Consider the following 22,687-nt stretch of genomic DNA (forward strand, 5'->3'; position numbering starts at 1 on the left):
AATTGAAATCTCATGCAAATTGCTACTCCACTCTTTCTTTTTTGACTTTAAGAAAGAGTTTTATACTTCTGACAGGAGATTATGACCAGGGTTTCTTCTGAAATACAGACTAGTACATCCATATAGTACTAACAGATCCCTGCAGCTTACAGCAAGTGGGGAAAGACACAATACTTTTTCACAGTAATCAGTTGTCATATGCTGCAATTTAAAGGTCCAGCATTGATAGTCGGTTTAACAACTCTCGCAAAAAATTAAGTTTGTAAGCTTTGTGAGGTTAAGGTGCATTAAGGGTATTGTGCCAGCTGGATAGATGAAAGGTAAGGAATGTGGGTACAGGATAGGGTGCAATGTCGGTGAAGTGTCAGGAGGGCCGGGGTAGTGAGCCAGGATAATCTGGTGCCAGGTAGTTAAGATACCAGGTGGATATAGGGATGTTTGCAAATTATAGGGTGCTGGCACATAGCATGCCACTTACAAAGGTTTGCATGTAGATAATGTGTCCAATGGGTAGGGGTTGGATGCCTGGGGATATGTTGGTGCTAGGTGGGTACAGTACCAGGTCAGTTTGGTATCAAGTTGCAAGGTGGCAATGGTAAGACATGGAGTGTTCAGGTGGTTAGGGTGGGAGATGAATGGTGTTGTGGTTTTGTGTCCCAGAGTGTGGTTAGGGGGTGCTGTCACACCCAACATGAGGGTGTCATGTTCCGGGAGATGTGGGAGTGGGGGTTAGAAAGGTTGTCAGGTTCCATGGTTAGGGCTGGAATAGGGGAAGGGGGTCTTTGTCAGGCAGTATGGGAGGAGTGTCAGGTCCAACAGTAAAGAGGGGGTCAGGTTTGGAAGCAACAGATGGGGCTGGTGGATGTCAGATCCAGAGCAGTGGGTGTGGAGGGAGATCCGGGTGCTAAGGAAGGGACTCAGGTTTGGTGGTTGGGGAACTGTAGTTGGATCCAGAATTGATGTAGGAGGTGTTGGAACCAGTGGTGGGACAGTGGATGTTGGCTCCTGTGGTGGTGGGTTGTTGCATCCAGAGCTGGAGATGGGGTGCGGGTGGTGATCATGTCCCAAAGGAGTAGGACGGAGGGAGGTGTTTGGACCTGGGCATAGATGGGAATGTTAGGTAAGTTGGCTAGAGGGTGGGATGAGTGATGGTGGGTCCTGGGAGAGTGTTGGATCAGGGTTTGGAAGAGTGCAAGAGGTCTGGAAGAAGTGTATTGGAGTTGTGTGAGGTAAGTTAGGGGTCAGTTGAAAAGTCAAGAGTTACATTGCATATTTAATAGTCATTGGAAACCTCTGAATTTTCTAATTTAGATTATTTGGAAGGCTTGAAAGAATTGCCCAGCTGAATCTTCAATTTCCTGGACAATTCTATTGGAGTTTGCTACAATGACGATTCTTTAAGGTCCCCAGTGTATGGTCCATTGATGCTGCAGAAACCATGATCTATTTGGTCATTGGAAAATCCAGACTAAAATGTTTAGGCATTCAAAAGGCTTTTGATACTCTTCTTTCCTCATCATAGGAATGTCTAATCTGTCATCAAACTATCTTTGACTATTTAATTCAATCACTAGGATACAGGAGTGCTGTGAAGGAAATAGAAATCTTAAATAAAACTTTTTTAATGATTGAAAAAATGTTACCTCGAATTGAGGATGTAAGATTTTGAGTCAGGAAATATCCCATGGAAAGAGCTGGGCTGGTTTCATTTGATACATTTATAAAGAATTTTATTGTTTTGGCTTGTATTTTATATAAATCAAATTTGGCCACTATTCTTACCAAATGATCTAGTTACATCACAGAACCACTTCTCCTGAATGTGATATCATTATGACCATAATGACTTGCAATCGTGTCAAATTCACAGGTTTACTTACACATATCTGAAGTAAGTTTGTACACACCTGATCAAAAATCACAAATATAATTGCTATTTTTTAAAATAGAAGATCAAAACAGAAAAGACCAGAAACCCATGGGGCCAAGTACCATCTGTCAGGAGAGATTTAGGTCAATAACCTTTTGTTCGAACATCACACTTTGAATTTTGCTTTTCCCGTTATGCATCGTAGCTTTGATCTGATATATCTTTGAAAGCCAAAGCACGACTCTATACATACAATTTGTAGCATTGCCGAGAGACTGTTCAGCTCGCTGGGTAATGACATAGACTCGCTTATGATACCTCAGACTAAGTTAGATATTGTATCCGACAGCTATATTTATTACAAGCCACTAGATATTATTAGTTAGAAATCACTGATTGGCAGTATCGAATTTATTTGTGCAGATTACAATTGTTAAATAAAACACGATAGAGGAACAGAATGATAGAAAGAACAAATCAGACAACAACTCAAAAAAGCAATTCAAAAAGAAATATGAGTAAACCAGAAAGGAGGAAGGGGATAATTTTGATGTTGGGTCGTGTGGAATGCGGAATATTGATTATCCCTCTCTTCGCGTTGCCATTTACATTGAATAAAACTGAGGTAGATTGGGCATAATGGACAAATCGCTCGTTTTACAGGATTATCTATAGTCAAAACTCATCTTAAGCGACAGAAAACAATAAAGGGAGAGAAAGCAAACCACAGGAAAGATAAAGAAAACTGATTTTAAAAATCGGAAAAGGGGCACAAAATAGAAAAGGAGAAATTAGAGTAAGGAGAGAAAGCTGGGACTTGGAGGAGATGTAGAGACACGCAGGAGGAGGGATACAGAGCTAAGAAGGATGGAGAGAAATACAATCAAAGAGATAGAGAGGCGTGAGATCCATGCTGTGATAATAACGTGTCCAGCCAGCTGTACGGTGGATTTTTAAGCAGAGGTAGCGAGGAGCCAGTCAAATCAGTGCTCTCGCCTTGTGCCCGAGGTGATGCTTGTGAGCGACTTCTGAGTGAGTGTGTATCAATGAGAGAATCGCTCCGGTCAGGATCTGCAGTGGCCAGCGGCAGTAAAAGCAACAACAGCAGAGACAGCGAGCTTCTCACAGCACACACTGCTCTTCATATTTCATTCAAGCTCAATCGGACTGAAACACCACTGAGTTTGTTTTCTTTTAAAAGGCAAACCTACTAGACCATGGCTTCTCCGGAAACACTTCCTTCTTCTTCAGAAGCATCTAATTGTGAAAACAATTCGCCTCTACAGCTGAAGAAAGGCTTGTCGATCTTCCGCGATGTGAGTAGCAAATAAGATTCCGTACAATATAACGGTTGTTCCTAACTAACCCGAATTGAAATGCCAACAAGTACAGCCGAAGCGAGCCGTACTTTATTTCACAAGACTAGGAGGAACAGAGACGTGTTATGTGATTTAACAACTCCTAATAGACGCGCGAGCATGTGGAGAAGCGAGAAGGAAAACGTGAATCACGTTTTAGGGAAAGAAGCAGATTTTCAAACATGTTAGGTCTCTTAATAATGAATGCTCTGGGATAGAATCTTTGGAGTCAGTGAAATGATAAAGGGATACTTCAGTTATATGGTGGTGTCGTTTTCTATTGCTGAGAATGGTGAATAATTGGAAGGGTCTTTGATTTATTTTGCATCTTTGCTTGCACTTGGATCTGTGTAGATGCCATTTCAGTGTATATTTTGAGCGTTTAACTGCATTTTTAAAAAAAAATCAGCGACATTAAAGCTACAGTCCTGCTTTATTAAAGAAATACAGTTGGAGAAAAATGATTTCAACTGAAATGACCTGTACGATGTGAGAAAGATGGTTGCAAATCTTTAATGCGATAGTTTTGCACAGTGCCCCGATTTAGGATCGAAGGATTCAACCCGATTAGATGGAATCTTGTGTGGTCCTCGTCTCTGTTCCCTAGATCGAAATGTGAGCAAGTAAAATACTCCAACCTCCGCCCCCCCCCCCCCCCAACACACAAATAAAACAAACATTTGGAATAGAACTAAAAGTACATTCACATTAAAACAATAGTTTTGGAATTGTTTCAACGCTGCTACATAATTACGATAAGTTTCTTTCTAATTGATATTCTGAAGGTAAAGCTAAAAGAGGCAAGTTTAACATGAACCACGAAAACCGTACTCTGACAGACACCAAGTTAATAAGATCATGAGTGGAGCTTGTTTCAGTGACACTCCACACAGTGTTATTGTCGAGTGCACCATTTGATCCGGTAGCCAAGGTACAAGAGACGCCTCCAGAGGCTGGAGAAACTTGGAGAGAAGCGTTGAGCCTCAGCTTAAGGCTCTCAGTTAGGAAGAGGCAACAGCCATGGCGTATCGGGACCATATCTTTCCGCCACATTTTCTGGCGTGAAACAACCATTTACAACGTGTCATCGCTACACTTAGTCCTAAAATTCCATTTGACGGGAGCACGGTTTCAATATTATAATAAGCCTAATTAAATAGAGAGGTAATTTTGCCAATCTAGTAACAAAGGCACCAAATTTGCGGATCTTAACTTTAAATAGGCAGTCATTGTATTGACAATCAAAAAGCATGTTTACACAATAGTCATTGTCAGGTTACTGAAGTTGTTTCAGCATTGCAGCCAGGTTCTTCTGCTATTGATTTGTTGCCCATTGTTTCTACATAGCTAACTGAGTGAAAAAGTGAGATCCCACCTCCAGCTGACCTCCTCCACCATCTCCAAAACCACATCTGGAAAGCAGGTTGGCCTTCTGCCTGTCATTTCAACAGGGTTCAACTGATTGCTTAATTGGTGTTCCTTGAACTCACAGAACTCACACAGCATGGAAACAGACTGTTTGGTCCAATACTAAACCCTTACAATTCATATACCTATCCTGAGCCTTTTAAATGCTATAATTGTACCAATCTCCACCAGTGCCACCCTCGTTAAGAGGGTTTGCCTTTAATTGACACCTATGACATTCCATTTTCAGCCTCCTTTTAGGAAAATTTCCCATTGTTGTGAGTAGTCGAGACATTTTGACTATTTCATGCTGGTCAAGCATGGCGATATGGTCTCCAAGTCCACTTGACATCACACCAGAGCATGTTAGTAAATTTTCCCCTGTTTCAGGTCCATCATGAATTTAGGCCTCTTAAGCCTTTCTGTTTATATATAGAAGAGGACTCAGAGTATATAAAATGGTTAAAGATATAGAATAAGGGGAGTATTAAATTAGTTTAAGCTACACAAGTAAAGTACCAATGACAGTAATTGTTATTTAAATACAAGTTGTGGTATTGTTATCAAAACATAAATTAACTACAATTTTCTAAAAGAGCACATAACTCCCATGAATGGCTACAAAACACCCAGTATTCATTTTATATCAGATCTACCAGCACTCTGCTTTCTAAATTATTGTTTATAATTTTGAACATTAATTCATTTGCAGTAGTGTTTTTGAGTTTATTAGGAAAAAAACAGTTGTTTTATTAAAAGTTGAATAAGGCATTCTTATAAATTCTCAGCTGACTATTTGTCTGCCAAAGATTACAGTGAGCAATCTAATTCTAAGTAGATTAAATTATGTTAAAATGTTGAACAGAATAAATAAAAGTACTTAAAACATCTCATTTCTTCATTCAATTATATCTCAGTACATCTTTTAAAAATTTTAGCCTGTCATAAGCTAAAACATTCAGATATTACCCATATTAGATAAATTGTTTGAAACAGATGACTCACTTGCAAGAACTATGAATAACATTATGAGTCTCATCTCATGAATATTGGCAAGAAAACAAACCAAGGCTGACAGCTTCTGAATATTGTGTTACTTCACCAAGGCTGTTTCTTCTGGGTGTGAAACTAATGCAACTTTTATTAATCTCTGATTTATTTCAGATTTTACGGCGGGCAGACAAAAATGGTAAGACTAATTACACTTTGAAATAGATTTTGATCGTTCCCCACTATTTGTACAAAAACATAAAGCTCCACAAAAGGTAGCAAATGTTCTAACATCCCACAGGTTGGATTCTAGATAAGAATTTGTTTCAATTTGACTTCTTGGTTTCTGCAATGTTACACCATAAAATCTTATTAACACTAGTGCTGAGTTGTTCTTTATTCCATTACAGCACAAATGTTTAAAGAATGAGATGGGAGAGGGGAGGGAGGGTGATGGGTGGAGGAATGGAGACCTGCTTTTCAAGATAGCAAAAAGGTTTGGTGAGTGCATATCAAAGAACAGCAATAAGAGAAGTAGAGAAAATATGAAGCTTTATGAAAATTGGGAAGTGTTAACCATAATACTTCCAACCCAATTATAAAAGCTTTCACCAAGCTGTTTCCAAGTGGCAGTTGGAGATAAGCATGGGGAAAGAAATGCCAGATGATTCCTTGTGGGATTCAAAGTAGAACCCCTGTCCTTCCTGGCACTCAAAGAGATGGACAAAAATCAATTACACATGCTTTCCTGAACCTCTTCTGGACCAGGCTACTCTTCCTGACTATTTTAGCCTGATGAAGGAAACCTTCTTGTTTTCCTGTTCAGGCTTCAAGTTAAAATCACCAGTAAGTGTCCAAAGGCTAAAATAGACAATATTGTTGTCTGCAGTTTAAAATCATACTTGGTCAGATTGGAATGACAAAATGTCCACTCCATTTAAATACCTATTTTAAATAGCAACCAGATTAGAGATGTTAAAATTTAGGCCATTGTGATAAAGGTACTCCTCTACAGAATAGATGGTCAGCTAACATTACAGCTCATAAAATTGAAAGCAGGTTATTGACCTGGTCAGGTGGTAGGAGACAGAAACTGGAGGTAACCAATATGTACTTTGACCTGATGGAAGTGACCATGGTTCCCACAAGGATCTGAGGCCTCAACTATTTATATCATAGAGCAGTAGACCATCCCATGTCCAGGTTTGCTGAAAACACAAAAGTGGGTTTTGTTGTAGGAAGCATTTAAGGAACCATAAACTATTAAAAAGCCATTGTTAGATTAATTGAGCTTGCAAAACTGGAGCAGATGGATATCTACACATGTAAGTGTGAATAATCCTTTTGGGACAAAAAAGATAAATCCACATAGTTTTTAAGTAGTGTAAAACTAGATGCACTTGTACATTAGGAGATTAGATTAGATTAGATTACTTACAGTGTGGAAACAGGCCCTTTGGCCCAACAAGTCCACACCGCCCCACCGAAGCGCAACCCACCCATGCCCCTACATTTACCCCTTACCTAACACTATGGGCAATTTAGCATGGCCAATTCACCTGACCTGCACATCTTTGGACTGTGGGAGGAAACCGGAGCACCCGGAGGAAACCCACGCAGACACGGGGAGAACGTGCAAACTCCACACAGTCAGTCGCCTGAGGTGGGAATTGAACCCGGGTCTCTGGCGCTGTGAGGCAGCAGTGCTAACCACTGTGCCACCGTGCCGCCCAAGTTATGTGGTCCATATACAAAATGAAAGCATAAGAAATAGGAGCAAGAATGGAACTTATGTACTTTGACCCTATTCTGTCAATTAATAAGAAAATGGCTGATCCTTGATCTGATCTCAATATCTGTCAAATTCCTTAGAAACTAAAAAAAACTATCTATCTCACCTTAATATACTTTGCTTTACATCCTGAATACAATTTTCTGAAATTACCTAATTCTAGAAAGGTCCAAATGATTTGGAAGTTCAAAAATGTTGCACTCATTCAAGAAAAGATGGACAGAGAAAACAGAGAATTATGAATTTTTTATCTGACAATTGTTAGGAAAATATGGAATCTATTATTAAGGAAGTTTTAATAATGCAGTTAGTGCAGTATGATCAGGCAAAGTCAGTATGTTTTTTCACAAAAGAAAAATTATGTTTTCTTTTAATAACCCTCTATCAACACCACTGGTTAGCCAGAATTTAACCTACTTTTCTAATCAACCTATTCAGAGATATTATTGCATACCTCTGAAGCAGGTGGGAATTGAACCTGGGTCTCTACCACTAGGACATTAACATTGTACCATATCCCTAATAGCCCTTTGGAAGGTTTTCCTCTTGAATCGCTACAGTCCGTGGAGGGATAGGTACATGCATAATGCTATTAGCAAGTGAGTTTCAGGTTTTGGCATGGGGACAGTGAAATAACAACAAAGGAGTTGTTGAATTGTTACAGTGCATCTTGTAGATTGCACACCATTCTGCCATTGTGCATTCATGGTTGGGGAGGTGAATGGTAAAGGTGTTAAATGGACTAGTTTTATTAGAGTTCTTTGAGGATGTAACTAGTAGGGTAGAGTGAATGTCCACATGACAGGGAGAGAGATCCACTTTTCAAGTATAGTATTAACAGCTATACTTCATCGTTTGAATTTTAAAATGCACTTTGTTGGACTAAAACATAGCTATCACTAAATAAGTGAACTATAATTTCTGGAAAGTTCCAATCAGCAGTTACTAGAATAGAGCACAGATTTCACCCTCCTGATATATCAGACCATTGCGTATGTGGACTTTGAATCAAAAAGCTGAAAACAACAGTGGTAATCAAAACAAGCTATCACAACTCATTATGCCTACAATGGTGTCAATAGCTCACCATCAGTCTATTGCAATGAACAATGAGTTTTGACCAGATGCATATAAATCTGACCCATTATACATGTGGAAGTTCAAATAGCCCTTTTTACCTCCTAAGGTGACTACTAGATCTCTGGCTATAAGGATAGTAGTCCTATTTACTGACTATGTACATCCTTGCAGTAAATTGGAACTCAGTTGAACTGATTCATTACATAACCAAAACTCCTTTGCTCTTTGAAAATTCTTTAATTATATATTTATGAACACTCACCTCAATATGCTAAAAGATTATTTTACTGACAGCTTCATAGTCTGCTAAGAATCTAAATGGTGATTCCATAACCAAACTCCACGCTTAGCTATGAAACCCAGTTCCAGAAGAAAACACAAATGTGCCTGAAAAGTGGACAAAGTGTAAGTCCACAAACATCAAATTTCTGGTCTACATCAATTTTAAAAGAAATTCTTCAACTTCAGCCAACTGTTTCTGCTTAAATCCAAGATCTTATAGAAATGAATCGTCACTGGACACTGAATTTCAGGAGGCGAAAGTGAGGACTGCAGATGTTGGAGATCAGAGTCTAGATTAGAGTGGTGCTGGAAAAGCACAGCAGGTCAGGCAGCATCTGAGGAGCAGGAAAATCAATGTTTCAGGCAAAAGCCCTTCATCAGGACTCAGGACTCAGACAAAAACCATACAAATTGATATCTATATACTTGCTTTGTTTTAAAAGTAATTTTTAATTGGAAATCCTTTCCTTCTTTCTTTCTTCTTTGTGTACATTTTATCTGTCTTCTGTGTATGTGTGTTTGTGTTTGTGTATCTCCATGTGCTTGGGATGAATGACCAAACCATACTTTTGATTTAACCCTAAAGAGAGTTTGTTGCAAATCATTTACAAATTGGATTTCACAAACAGAGGACTTGCAGAAATTATGCCATTTAGTGAAGCCAGTAGATCCAATATACTTCAATTTCCAAAATGTATTGGATCATAAGAAATAAGGCCAGGAGTCCGTCAAGCCTACTCAATTATTCAATAAGATCATAACTGGCTGTAGGTTTGCTTGTTGAGCTGGAAGGTTCATTTTCAGATGTTTCATCACCCTACTAAGTAGCATCTTCAGTGGGCCTCAGGCGAAGCACGGTACATGATTCCTGCTTTCTATTTATATGTTTGCTTTTCTTTGGGTTGGTGAGTCATTTCCTGTGGTGATGTCATTTCCTGTTCTTCAGTGGTGTCATCCGCATAGCAGACCCAAAGCTTGGGTTAGATGGTTGGCAGAGCCGTTTGTTCGAGTACGTAGATAACACCTTTGTCATCACGAAATGAAACAAATTAGAGGAAACCTTCAAGACCCTCAATAATACCCTTATTCGCATAAAATTCACTAAAGAGGAGGAAAACAACAACAAACTGGCATTCCTAGATATTACAGTAGAGCAAACAGCCAATGGGCAACTTCAAACCAGCGTCTACAGGAAAACAACACATACAGACCAAATATTGAACTACAGAAGCAATCATCCCAACATCCACAATCAAAGCTGCATCAGAACATTACTTCAATGACCCAACACACACTGCAGCACAGAGGAACTATGCAGAGCAGAGGAAAATCACCTACACAGTTTATTCATAAAGAATGGATACCCAATGAAGCTAGTCCACTGATTTCTCAGCAACAAACCCAAACAAGCAGACAAAACACGGCCAGAAACCCTAGCCACTCTCCCCTACATCAATGACATCTCTGAAATGATTGCCAGACTACTCAGGCCCTTTGGCATCATGGTATCCTGTAAACACACCAACACATTAAAACAGCAGCTAATGAGCTTGAAAGACCCTATACAGATATCAAGCAAAACTAATGTCATCGACAATGTACCAGTCAAGAAACGTAACAAACACTACATTGGAAAAACAGGCTGAAAACTAGCCACCAGGATACATGAACACTAACTAGCCACAAAACGACATGACCCTCTCTCACTAGTATCCTTACATACAGATAAGGAAGGACACCGCTTCGACTGGGACAATATATCCGTTTAGGACAAGCCAATCAGAGACTCCCACGAAAATTCCTAGGAGCATGGCATTCCAAACGGAACTCTATCAATAAACACATCAAGTTAGACTCCATCTACCATCCCCTGAGAAAAAGAACAGGAAATGTCATCACCACAGGAATTGACAACACCAATCCAAAGAAACCCAAACATATAAATAGAAAGCAGGAATCATGTACAGTGCTTCGCCTGAGGCCCACTGAAGATGTTACCTAGTATGGCGAAGAAACATCTGGAAATGAACCTTCCAGCTCAGCGAGCAAACCTACATCCAGAACTTCAACCTGAGCTACAAATCTTCTCAAAACTCGCTTAAATCATAACTGATCTGATTGTGGCGTTAACTCCACTTTCCCATCTGTATCTCATAATGAGTGAGTCTCTTTTCAGCAAAAGTACATCCAGTTCAGCCTTGAATATAGTCAGTGACCCAGTCTCCACTGCTGTTTGAAGAGAATTCCAAAGGCTAGAGACCCTCTAAGAGAAGAACATTTTCTTAAATTGGAGGCATCTTAATTTTAAACTGTGTGCCTTAGTTCTACATTCTTAACATCTTTTCATTTTGATCTTTTGAAGTTCCTTCAGGATATTCATGTTTTAATAAGATCTCATCTCATTCTTCCAAAATTCAATAAGTGTAGGCCCACCCTGCATAGCCTTTCTTCATAAGACAACCCTTTAATCCCATGAGAAAACTTCATAAAGCAGCTCTGAACACTTTCCTATTCAAGTACATAAGCAGAGCAAAACTGTACACAGTAGCGAGAGATGGACTCACTCATGCCCTATGCTGTTAAAGTAAAATTTTGCCACTTTTATCCTCTATCACCTTTGTCGTAAAAGGCCATCAATCCATTTGTTTCTGAATTACTTGCTGCACTTATACATTGATTTATGTTTCATGCATAAGGGTCCTCAATCCACTAGACTGCAGTTTTCTATTGTTTCTTCATTTAAATAATATTCTTTTCTTGTCATATTGGAAACTTGACAATTACCCATACTGTACTCCAGCTTCCAAAAGTTTTGTCTACTCACTTGACCCATCCAAATCTCTTTACAGACTTTTCTATCATTCCCAACGTTTGCTTTCCTGTCTATTATTGCATCATTAGTGAATTTTATTCCCGTGGTATTCAGTGGTTTAATTGATCTGTGTTTGACTGTAAACGTATGTTGTCTGATCAGTATTCGCTGTGCTATATTAATTATGCCTAGGTTAAGATTCTGAGGGCTAAAGTAAATAGAGCTTCGAGAAATACCTGAGAAGCCAGATTTGTGATCATGTGTAGACATGTTATGATTGTTGAAATATTTTAAAGCAATGTAAATAAACTTGCTATAGACTTAAAACTAATATAATTTCTGTCAACTATCTGTTCTGTGGTAAATATGATATCAAACATATGACAAATCAGTGAATAAAGAACAGTTACTATTACAGTGAAAGGGTGAGAATAATCCTTTATGTCTTCTTCAACTGGACGAAACTCAGGTTTCTTTGTTAAAATGTTTATTCATGCAGGCATGGAAGAAAATTACACAGTTTAGATAGATAACAAGCTTCCATCACAGTTATTTATTTACTCACCCCATCTTCACCTAATCATATTTGCATAGTTCACACACCAAGTTAGGTACACATGATTATATCATTCAATCACATTCAAACTATCCATGCTGCACATCTCTATGACTCTATTGTATGGGATCATGTTATCCAACCATATCATTACGTGTTCACACCTTGACCTGTTGTTGTGTACTTTGTAATTATCACTAAATCTGCAGAGTCTGTTCTTTTCTCTTTTAGTCCTTCCTATTGTTTTTACCATCTATTTTATCTTTCAACAGTCAGTCAGTACCTTCATCCAAGTCATTAAAATAAAATGTAAGTGATGGAGGCTGCAGAAATCTACTCTGTGGAATTCCAACCACTTATAGTCTATCAAGTTGAAAATTACTCATTTGTCCTGACTCTGTTAGTTAATTTCTGTTGGCTAATCATCAATTCATGCTCATTCATGCTCATCACTCCAACCTCACAAGCTCTTAATTTGTGGAGTAGTTTTTATGTTGCAGCTCATTGATATTGTTTTGGAAATCCAAATACTATCTGTAACTATTTGTAACATATTCTCTTTATCCACCTTGCTTAATACATGCTCAAAGAACTTTAATAAATTTGTTAAATATTGTTCCCTCCCAACTAATCATGTTGACTCTGTTTGATTGTATTATCATTTTCTAAATCTTTTCTATTACTTCCATAATAATGGATTCCAATAGTCTCTCAGTGATGGATGTTTGGCTAACTGAACCATCTTTTCCATCTTTCTTGAATAGCAGTGTTACAATCTGCAGTTTTGCAATCCACTGGAACCTTTCCCGTTTCACATTGAAAGGTTGACACAGTTTGCGGTACTTACGGTGAATCACTTATTTTAAACAATGCCACTTGCTGCTTTCATTTAGCTCTTCGATAAATTGCTTTTTTCTTGTTAGTGAAGTTATCATTGAACTTTCTGACCATTGTGCCTCGCTTTTAATTTCTATTTTCTATCCACGTTAAATAATAAAAGAGTATTCTCTGATTTAAGTAGCAGTTTAGTTGCCTCAGGAATAATCCAGCTCAATAACCTTGACAACAGGATCTCAACACAACATGATGCAACTTGCTAATGTACCAAAGCAACATGATTGCATTTTAACACTTGACAGAACATGATTATGTCTGAACAAAACTAGATGCAGCATTTTTAGTGTCATGAGGCAACATAACACAGTTGACTGAATCTTATGTTTATTTGACTAAGAGTTAGTTGCATCAAGCTTTTTGGAGGTTTTTTTTCTGCCACAAGGCCTAATGTGCTCTCTTACTGTATTTTACTACATTTGCCTCATTAGCTATCTGCTCCTCCCCGTGGTGTTACATTCACCTGATTCCAGATCCATCTTACAACCTTTCCCCGACATTTCCCGAAAAATCTCATTGTTCACCATTGTCCTCTGAAAGACTGAAATCCCTTGTGCCTGCACCATCTTTGAAGGGTTGCTGTGCAGCCAGATAAGCACTGGCATTGCCCCTCACTAGCAATGCAATGGTGTTGCGAGCATAAAGCAATGCTGCTTACAGCACAATGTTCATGGCAGGACACTCCATCACCCACACAACCCATTCTCTGGTGTTTAACCACAAGGAAAATTCCATTTAAGCACCTTCTCTAAGTCACCAATATTGTGTCCCAAGTGTCCATTGAACACCCACAGGTTGTCATTGTCCAGTAAAGAAACATCACATACAGGCAGGCAATTGGAACATTCCCGAAGTGAGCTTTTATTTATACCTGCAAAAGCAAATCTAAACAAAATGACCAGAGACACCACCATAATGCAAAACAAATGCTGGCATCATGACCAATGACTATTTGACATTCCATGATGGTCTGCTGTACCCAGCTGTCAACCACTGGAACCTGGTGTCAATCAGGTCTTGTCTGATTTGTATTGTTCAGTGTAGCACAGCCTCCACCTCTGCAATATCCTCATCCTCCTCCTCAAAAACTGCCCATTCACCCACTTCCTCAGAACCCAGCACATCCCCTTCCTCCTTTCTTCAATGATGCATAGCACAGCTTACCACGATGATGTGGCACACTCTGTCTATACTGGAGGGCCTACCCCTCCCAGATGAAGCTGTGGAAGCACATCTTAACTAGCCCTAATGCGTGCTGTACCATGACCCTGGTTGCAGCATGTGCACTAACCTGGTGAAGGTACCTGGCCACCAGTGCTGACAGTGTCCACTGCAAGCTGCATTCCCTGCCATCACCAGCAATGGCTGATATTATATTACATTAGTATATATTATGTTACAGAGGGTTGTGAACACAGTGCAGTTCAACACACAAGCCAGCCTTCTATCCATTGACTCCATCTACACTTCTCACTGCCTCAGGAAGGTAGCCAACATAATCAAAGATCCCCCTACCCCGGTTATAATCTCTTCCAACTTCTTCTTTCAAGCAGAAGAGACAAAAGCTTATACACACGTACCAACGGATTCAAGAACAGCTTCTTCCCTGGTGTTGTTAGACTTCTGAATGGACATCTCAAGTTTTAAATTTAATATTGATCTTGCTCTTCATGCACCTTCTCTGAAACCATAAAATCGTGTTCTTTGGTTTGATCTATTTCCCAAATGATCTTTATATGATATAATTTGCCTGTATTGCATGCAAAATAAAACTTTTCATTGTACCTAAGTATGTGACAATAATAAATCAAATCAAATATTAAAAAAACTACACTTCAACACCCTTCCTAACTCAGACTCATATCAACTTTGAAACTTCTAATTCAGTAAGGTTCCGTGTAATATTTACACATAATGGAGTGATGGTCCTCTGCTCCCACAGCAGCCTTACTGGTTTCACAACTGATAAGATGCTTTTGGTCAGCATTGACCTATTTTCAACCTCCATCTTTGAGAGGACAATGTTCGTCTTGCAGACACTGATGCACAGATTTCCTTTTAAAGCATTTAAACCTTAAGCATGTTCACTCTGCATGCGTTGAAAATGGGCAAAAGAATTACTGCAAGTCAAATGTTGCTGTAGTTTGCAAATGCACACTTCATGTATTTGTTCCTTTAATGTCCCAGCATCCAGCCGACTTGGATCCCATGCTTTCGCCATCAAATTGACACTGGTTCTGACCACTATGGAGTTGTCCCAATCAGTTTTCCAGTTGTATTTTGCATCTAGAGAACAGCAGGTGAAGGCAGAGAATACAGCTTGCGATGGATACCATCAGAACTGGTAGTCAAGCATCCCATACCCTTCCTGTCTTCTTTACTTCGCCCTGCCCCAACAAATCATTCCCACCATCCTTTAAATGGAGATCAACCACATTGAACTTTACCTCTCATTTTCTTCCTTGCCTCTGCAGTCCTGACATTACACCTTCCTGATTCCTATCTGGATAACCATGGTGCCCCATGAAGGTTCCAGTGGCATTCACTGCCAATACCCTACTCCCACAGCCCTTTGATGCTGATCCAGAAACCTCTCTTATGCCTTGAGGATCCCCTAATTACCTTGTCCCCATGTCCCCATCTCAACAAATGCCTCTGCTTTGTCCCCCTCAATGAACCTTGATAGTCTCATCTGTTTTTGCATTGATCCTTCTGTAGTCCCTACAGCCCCATTTGCACACTCCTCAATGCATGGACCCCCTTGGAATGTACTTGCTCCAGCCCTCTGACCGGCCTTAATGAGCAGCCCCTAGACAGATACCTGAACAATGTCTTTGCAGCTCCCGAACTGATGATACGTGATTTGCCTGTCTGCTTGTGATGGCGCAGCAAGACTGGCAGATTCCCATTCCCTGGACTGAAGCCAGACATATCCCCTGACAATGATCAAGTGGACGAATGGCCCTGACCAAATCGCTCAACTATCCGTGTGGACTGTGCCTGTGAGTAATGGTGCCAGGACCCCTGATTGACAGCAACCCTCTCTTGAAATGAGAACTAGCCCCCATCCACTTTCTGACATGGCTATTTAGTTGAATAAATGTGCAATGTATCAGCATTTTCTAAATATCCCGCAAGTAGATTGAAGAACTACCATGAAGATCCTAAGGAGTTAGCAAACCTCAGATGCTTATATCTGTGGATGAAGGCTGCTTGCAACTGGTGCTCATGGACTTTCATGTTTGCCAGGACTGATCAGTCAGGAGGGTGGACATATCGCTATATGGCACCATTCTATATCTGTGCCACACTTACAGCATTTGCCAGTAGCTTACCCAGCAATCACTGCATGTACTCCAAGCAAATGACCATAGCTGAAAATCTAATGGAAGTCATCCTTAATCCCCTCAAGGGAGAATCAAGCAGTGCTATCAGTCACTCAAGAGAATTGTCCAAGGTCAAGTCCAAGATGTTGGACTCAGTCAGTCTTGAAAGCTGAGTCCAACCAGTCAGGGGATTACCACGAAGCCAGTTGGAGATCTGCAGGTAGATCAGTCAGGATCTTGTCCACCCTTAATCAGGAAAAGTGCCGAGGCATTCTGAGTGGGTGAGAAGGAAGGGATACTTAGGGTGTAGGTTTGCTCGCTGAGCTGTAGGTTTGATATCCAGACGTTTCATCACCTGGCTAAGTAACATCATCAGTGGCGACCTCCAAGTGAAGCGAAACTGTTGTCTCCTGCTTTCTATTTATATGTTTGTCCTGGATGGAGTTCCTGGGTTTGTGGTGATGTCATTTCCTGTTCATTTTCTGAGGGGTTGATAGATGGTATCTAGATCTATGTGTTTGTTGAACAAACCACGACAAGCAGACCAAACACAGCCAGAAACCCTAACCACCTTACCATACATCAAATAAGTTTCAGAAATGACAGCCAGACTACGAAGACCCCTCGGAATCCTGGTAGCACACAAAGCCATCAACACTCTCAAACAAAAACTAACAAACTTAAAAGACCCAGTACAACCCATGGACAAAACCAACGTCAACTACACAATTCCATGCAAGGACTGCCACAAATACTACGTAGGACAAACAGGAAGAAAGTTAGACACCAGGATACACGAACACCAGCTAGCCACAAAAAGACACGACCCTCTCTCCCTCATAGCCCTACACACAGATGAAAAAACCCACCATTTTGACTGGGACAACACATCTATCCTGGGACAGACTAAGCAAAGACATGCCAGAGAATTCCTAGAGGCCTGGCACTCCAACCACAACACCATAAACAAACACATAGATCTAGATACCATCTATCAACCCCTCAGAAAACGAACAGGAAATGACATCACCACAAACCCCAGGAACCCCATTCAGGAAAAACATATAAATAGAAAGCAGGAGACAACAGCTTCGCTTCACTTGGAAATCGCCACTGATGATGTTACCTAGCCAGATAATGAAACGTCTGGATATCAAACCTACAGCTCAGCGAGGAAACCTTCACCCTAAACCTCAACCTGAGCTACAAACCTTCACAAACCTTGCAAGAAGGGATACTTACTTGGGGGATGGGTGAGTGAGCCATTGAGAGAAGATGCTGCATACAATAGTGAGAGTGGTAGACCTTGAATCTCAGTGCAAAGTGAGTGCTGTCACAGAATTATACAGAACTTGCAGAGCACAGAAGGTCATTAATCTGCCTGTGTCATTGGTGCACATTGTTCTACACTGTGGACATCACATTGTGACTCAGGTGACTACTTTAAACCTGACTGGAAGCATCTGGTGCTGCTGTCTCCTCACCTTGTCCTGGGGAAAAGTTGATGGCCCTCCTGTCCACCATGCTTTCTCTTAGGATCTCCAGGTCCCTGTCTGTTAAGAAGTACAGCAACTTGTCTTTCTCAGCATATATTTGGAATTACACAGTAACACACTTCCTGACTCACAGTGTTTGAAATGTTGTACAGATAAGATTAAATATGGCATCTGCATCATGAATGCCTCCAAGTCCCAGCATGAATTAGTACTTCTGCTGCTGCTGAGTGCACAATAGTATAAGCGTGGTGCTACGGAGGCAGGATGCATAATTAATAATGTGAGAGATGGAGATTGCATAAGAAAAGTTGTCAGGGCCCTTGGAGGAAAACTGTCTGTGAAGCTCCCCAAAATTGACATTCAGCCTGAATATGGGAAAATTCAACCTTTGGATGCATTGCAAAAGAGATTTAAAACAATTACTTCTGGTTCACCTTCTTATTCACCAATATACACTGAAATCACAAAATAATATTGCAAGGTGTACGTCTGGTCATCCTCAAGTGACAATCCTACATCTCAGGACATGTAAGTGAATAAGCGCTGTGTGCATTAATATTTTATCTAAGTACTATTTTTGACAGCATATTTTTGTAAATATAATTACAGCAATATTTTAAACATTAATTTTCAGCTAGAATATTTAGCATGCAGTACTATGGATATGGTTATGAAGCTAGGAAAGAATTATAAGGCCATCAATGTACTTTGTGGTCAAATATAATGTATCATCAGTTGACAGGAAGCTCGTTGTGGAAGGCATTCTGTCATATTTTTCTAGGAAAATGCTTTTACAGATTATGTAAAGCCAGCAAAATTTGACTCTCTCTGTGTCCAGTTCTCAGAAGATAAGCCAGTGCATCCTAGCTACTTTCCCTTTCCATGCAGTTCATGAGTGTGGAAGGTGCCATTCAGGACAACTCTCAGCACACTTCACAGAGGAGTAGATTTCCTGCTATATTACTGTTTCGCAATCATTTCCTGGATCTGATGTTCTTGTTGTGGACAAAAATAAATCAATTTGAAATAGGAGTGACAATGTGTAGTCTAAAACCACTTGCTCTATCTCTGGCAGGAGGCCTAATCCCACTTGGGAACTCACTCTGAATAAGTATGTTGGGCAAATCCAGAATATATTGGTTTACAGAGCTAGGATGGTTCCTGCCCTCCTATATGGCTCTGAGACATGGACTGTCCATAGCAGACACCTCAAGGCTCTGGAACAGTACCACGAATGCTGCCTGTGCAAGATCCTGTGAATCTGCTGGGAAGAAATATGCACCAACACCAGCATCCTTGACCAGGCCAAAATCCCCAGCATCGAGGCATTGACCATCTTTGATTGGCAACGATGGGCTGGGCATGTCGTCTGCATGACCGACATGAGACTCCCCAAGCAGGTGCTCTACTGTCAACTTTGAAACAGCAGGCAAGCCCCAGATGGACAGAGGAAGCACTTCAGTGATACCTTCAAAGCCTCACTGGCAAAGTGCGGCATTGCCACAGAGACCTGGAAATCATTGGCCCAAGACTGGCCAAAGTGGAGGAGGTACATCCAGGAAGACGTTGAGCACCTTGTTTCTTGCTGTTGAGAAAAAGTGGAAGCCAGGTGAGAGTAGCGAAAGGAGCGCACTGCCACACCAATGCCCACCCACCCCTTCCCATGACCACCTTCTGCCTCAAGCGTAACAGAGACTGTGGAAGCTACATTGGTCTATACAGTATGTACAGATTCATTCTGGGAGTGGAAGAGAGTCAACCTCATCTGCGAAGGATCCCTGATCAATAAATGATATTACCAGAATCAGTGAATCACAAGTCTCAGGTCTGGAAAATAATATTCAAAACTGGAGCTAGATTTTACAGTTTTTACCTCTGTGAGGGAGGTGGAATAGAAGGTCAGTGATCTCCTTGTTGCAGGCACTGTTGTCTTGGCAGGATGACTCAAATATCAGATGTCTGGCAGAAAGGTAGGCGAGTCATTTTGTGAAAGGGGACTCTGCAACCCATTGGATATCTCGGCCTGGATGTGAGGAAAGAGAGAGAGATGGTGTCATGAACTGGAAGTTGATCACAGCTACCAATTTAAAGGCCACTTGTTCTCTCAATCTTCACTTATATGTTATGGCACCCTCAAAGCAACCATGACAGACTTTTCCATCCATCTTCGCACTGCCTTTCTTACCTTGTGTAAATAATGCTCCAACATTTCCCCATCCAACACCTGAGAAATGGAGTGGGCAACAAAACTTTGCATAGACAGAGCAACCTTGACTATCCGAATGACATGGACATGTTCAGATAATCAAATGTTCAAATAATCAAATGTTCGGATAATCAAATGTTTGGATAACACAGTTTACCCAAGCATCGGGACATTGAGATCTTGTTCAGATAATCGAGATTGTACTGTAGACCAGTCTTTAACAAATGCAATGGCTTGTCTATTGGTTATATTAAAATTGCAGGCAAGTGAGCAGATTCCACACTCACTCACTTTCTGTAATATTGGAAATTAGTGTGATGAAAGTGGATTGCTATCTCATCACTTCATACTTCATATAAGTGCTGGGGGAGTTTGGGGAAGGCAACTAATTTGTATTTATAAAATCCAATCCATGATCCTTTGATTGAAACCATACTAATGGTACTTAACAGAATACAGCTACCTGAAAATAATGATTAATAAATTCTGGATCATTTTATTCACACATTAATAAGTTTATAAATTTTGTTATAGAATGTAACAAGAAAATTATGGTTAATAATGGCAATTATTGTTCATAAATCATTGCCACAGATTTGACCTAAATTAAATAACATTTTACAGTCTTTGTTTCTTGCTTAGTCAAGTAATTACCATTACATGCTGCATTGATATTTAAGCTTGAACAACTATGTGGAAGGCAAACATTGTAAAGGAGGAAGAATCCTTCTAATTTTAAAATGCCAATACTTCTGGAAATATGACTAAAGGTAGAATGTAATGACAGGAAAAATGGGAATCCTAGTGACAATATTTCCCACAAAGGTTGATGTATGAATCATTCACTGAGGCAAAGAATCAAATTAAATAACCTCTTTGCCAGGAAATATAGGCCTACGGGATATCATCAGCTGGATCACAATAAAAATGAATAGGTCCCATTTTTGCATGCTACATCTATAATTCTATAAATCAAGTTACTCTTCCCCAGATGCCATGTCATTACAATCATATGTCAAGGATATCTAGACTCTTAAATTTTCACTGAGCCCTACTTACTGACAGTAATCACTTCACTAAAGTATAACATTAAGCATCTTCATGCTTCCCCAGTTTGGAAAAGTTGCCGGAAATCCACAGCCATTTAAGACTAAGGGAAATTATAAAAAAGAGAAGAGAAAAGAAAACTTGTATTTTTTCCTACTCTCCACATGGCCTTAGCAATAGCAAGACACAACAGCCACTGTTGCTCACATTAGACCTTCTTCAACAGAGTCATATCACTTTTTAACCTTCTGGAACAGCTCTTCCATGCCCCATTAATCTGTAAATTTACAGCATCTGCTGTCTAGACTCAGGTGCTTCACTGTACAACTATTTCTCTCAAATGGCAGTTGCATTTGAGCACTTAGCATTCCCTATCAAGATAAATCCATTCACGTAATTACTATTCTTCTCAACACACTGGTGCCCCGTGATTGCAACTGCCACTTTCTTGCCATTATGTATCACAAGAGCAACTGAATCCTTTATTCCCTACTGTTCTCTAATTGAAGGTACCTATTCATTTCTGCTTCCCAGGATGCAACTTCTCATGACAATATGAATTTAGTGGCATGCATTAACTGAGGCAATTTCTAGAAATACCTTGCTTGTCATGACCACATTTTGTTATCTGTCATGCAGTTAGTGAAGCATTTAGCAGGTACCTTTATAATCCTCAGCACTAAAATCTGCTCACATAGAAAAGCACTTTTGCTCCCTTAGCTCAAAATGTTACCACATGCAGAAGGAAATCTGAAATATGTTGATCTTGGAAACAAATAATATGAAATAGATTGACACCTAAAATTAACAGAGCACACTTTAGTGATCAATACATTTTGTAACCAAGTAATTCTCAAAAAGTATAATTCATAGGTTGTCAGTATGATAAAGATGAAGATGGTGATCTGCCTCCTTGAACCACTAAAGTCAATGCACTGTAGGTTTACCCATTATGCCCGTAGGGAAGGAATTGCAAGACTTTTACCCAGAGACAGTGAAGAAAAGACAATACAATGCCAAGTCAAGATGGTAAATGGCTTGGATGAGAACTTGCAGGTGGTGTTGTTCCTTGTCCTGCTACCCTTGTCCTTCTAGATAGAAGTGGTCATGGATTTGGAATATGCTGTTTATAAGGATCTTTGGTGAATTTCTGCAGTGTGTCTTGGAGATAGTACATATTGTTGCTGCAGAGTGTCTACGATTGAGTGATTGAATGTTTGTGTATTAGTGCCAATCAAGCAGGTTGCTTTGTCTGGATGGTGTCAAGCTTCTTGAGTGTTGTTGGAGCTGCATTCATCCAGGCAGCTCCAACAACATTCTATTACACTCCTAACATTTGCCTTGTGGACAGCCTTTGATGAGTCAGGAGTTGTGTTAGCCACTGCAGCGTGTCTAGCCTCTAACCTGTTCTCTTAGCCACTGAATTTATATGATGAGTCTAGTTCAGTTTCTGCTCAATAATCACCCTGAGGATATTGATACTGGGCGATTCAGTTGTAACACCATTGAATGTCAAGGGATGAATCAAATCGGCTGAAGACTGGAATCTGTGAAGGTGGGACTTCTGGAGG

General features: G+C 40.1%; 1 protein-coding gene across 1 annotated transcript in view; it reads left to right on the top strand.

The window, feature by feature from the left end:
* The first annotated feature begins 2,033 nt into the window (after nucleotides 1-2,033).
* LOC122549189 (N-terminal EF-hand calcium-binding protein 1-like) overlaps nucleotides 2,034-22,687 on the top strand; it is a 64,615-nt gene continuing 43,961 nt past the window's right edge. Inside the window, exons 1-2 of the mRNA XM_043688580.1 lie at nucleotides 2,034-3,186; nucleotides 5,800-5,824. Coding sequence (XP_043544515.1) covers nucleotides 3,088-3,186; nucleotides 5,800-5,824 — 124 coding nt within the window. The 5' untranslated portion in view covers nucleotides 2,034-3,087. The remainder of the gene's footprint in view (nucleotides 3,187-5,799; nucleotides 5,825-22,687) is intronic.

This window comes from Chiloscyllium plagiosum, chromosome 4 (assembly GCF_004010195.1).
Source record: "Chiloscyllium plagiosum isolate BGI_BamShark_2017 chromosome 4, ASM401019v2, whole genome shotgun sequence".
In the NCBI taxonomy this organism is placed as follows: domain Eukaryota; kingdom Metazoa; phylum Chordata; class Chondrichthyes; order Orectolobiformes; family Hemiscylliidae; genus Chiloscyllium; species Chiloscyllium plagiosum.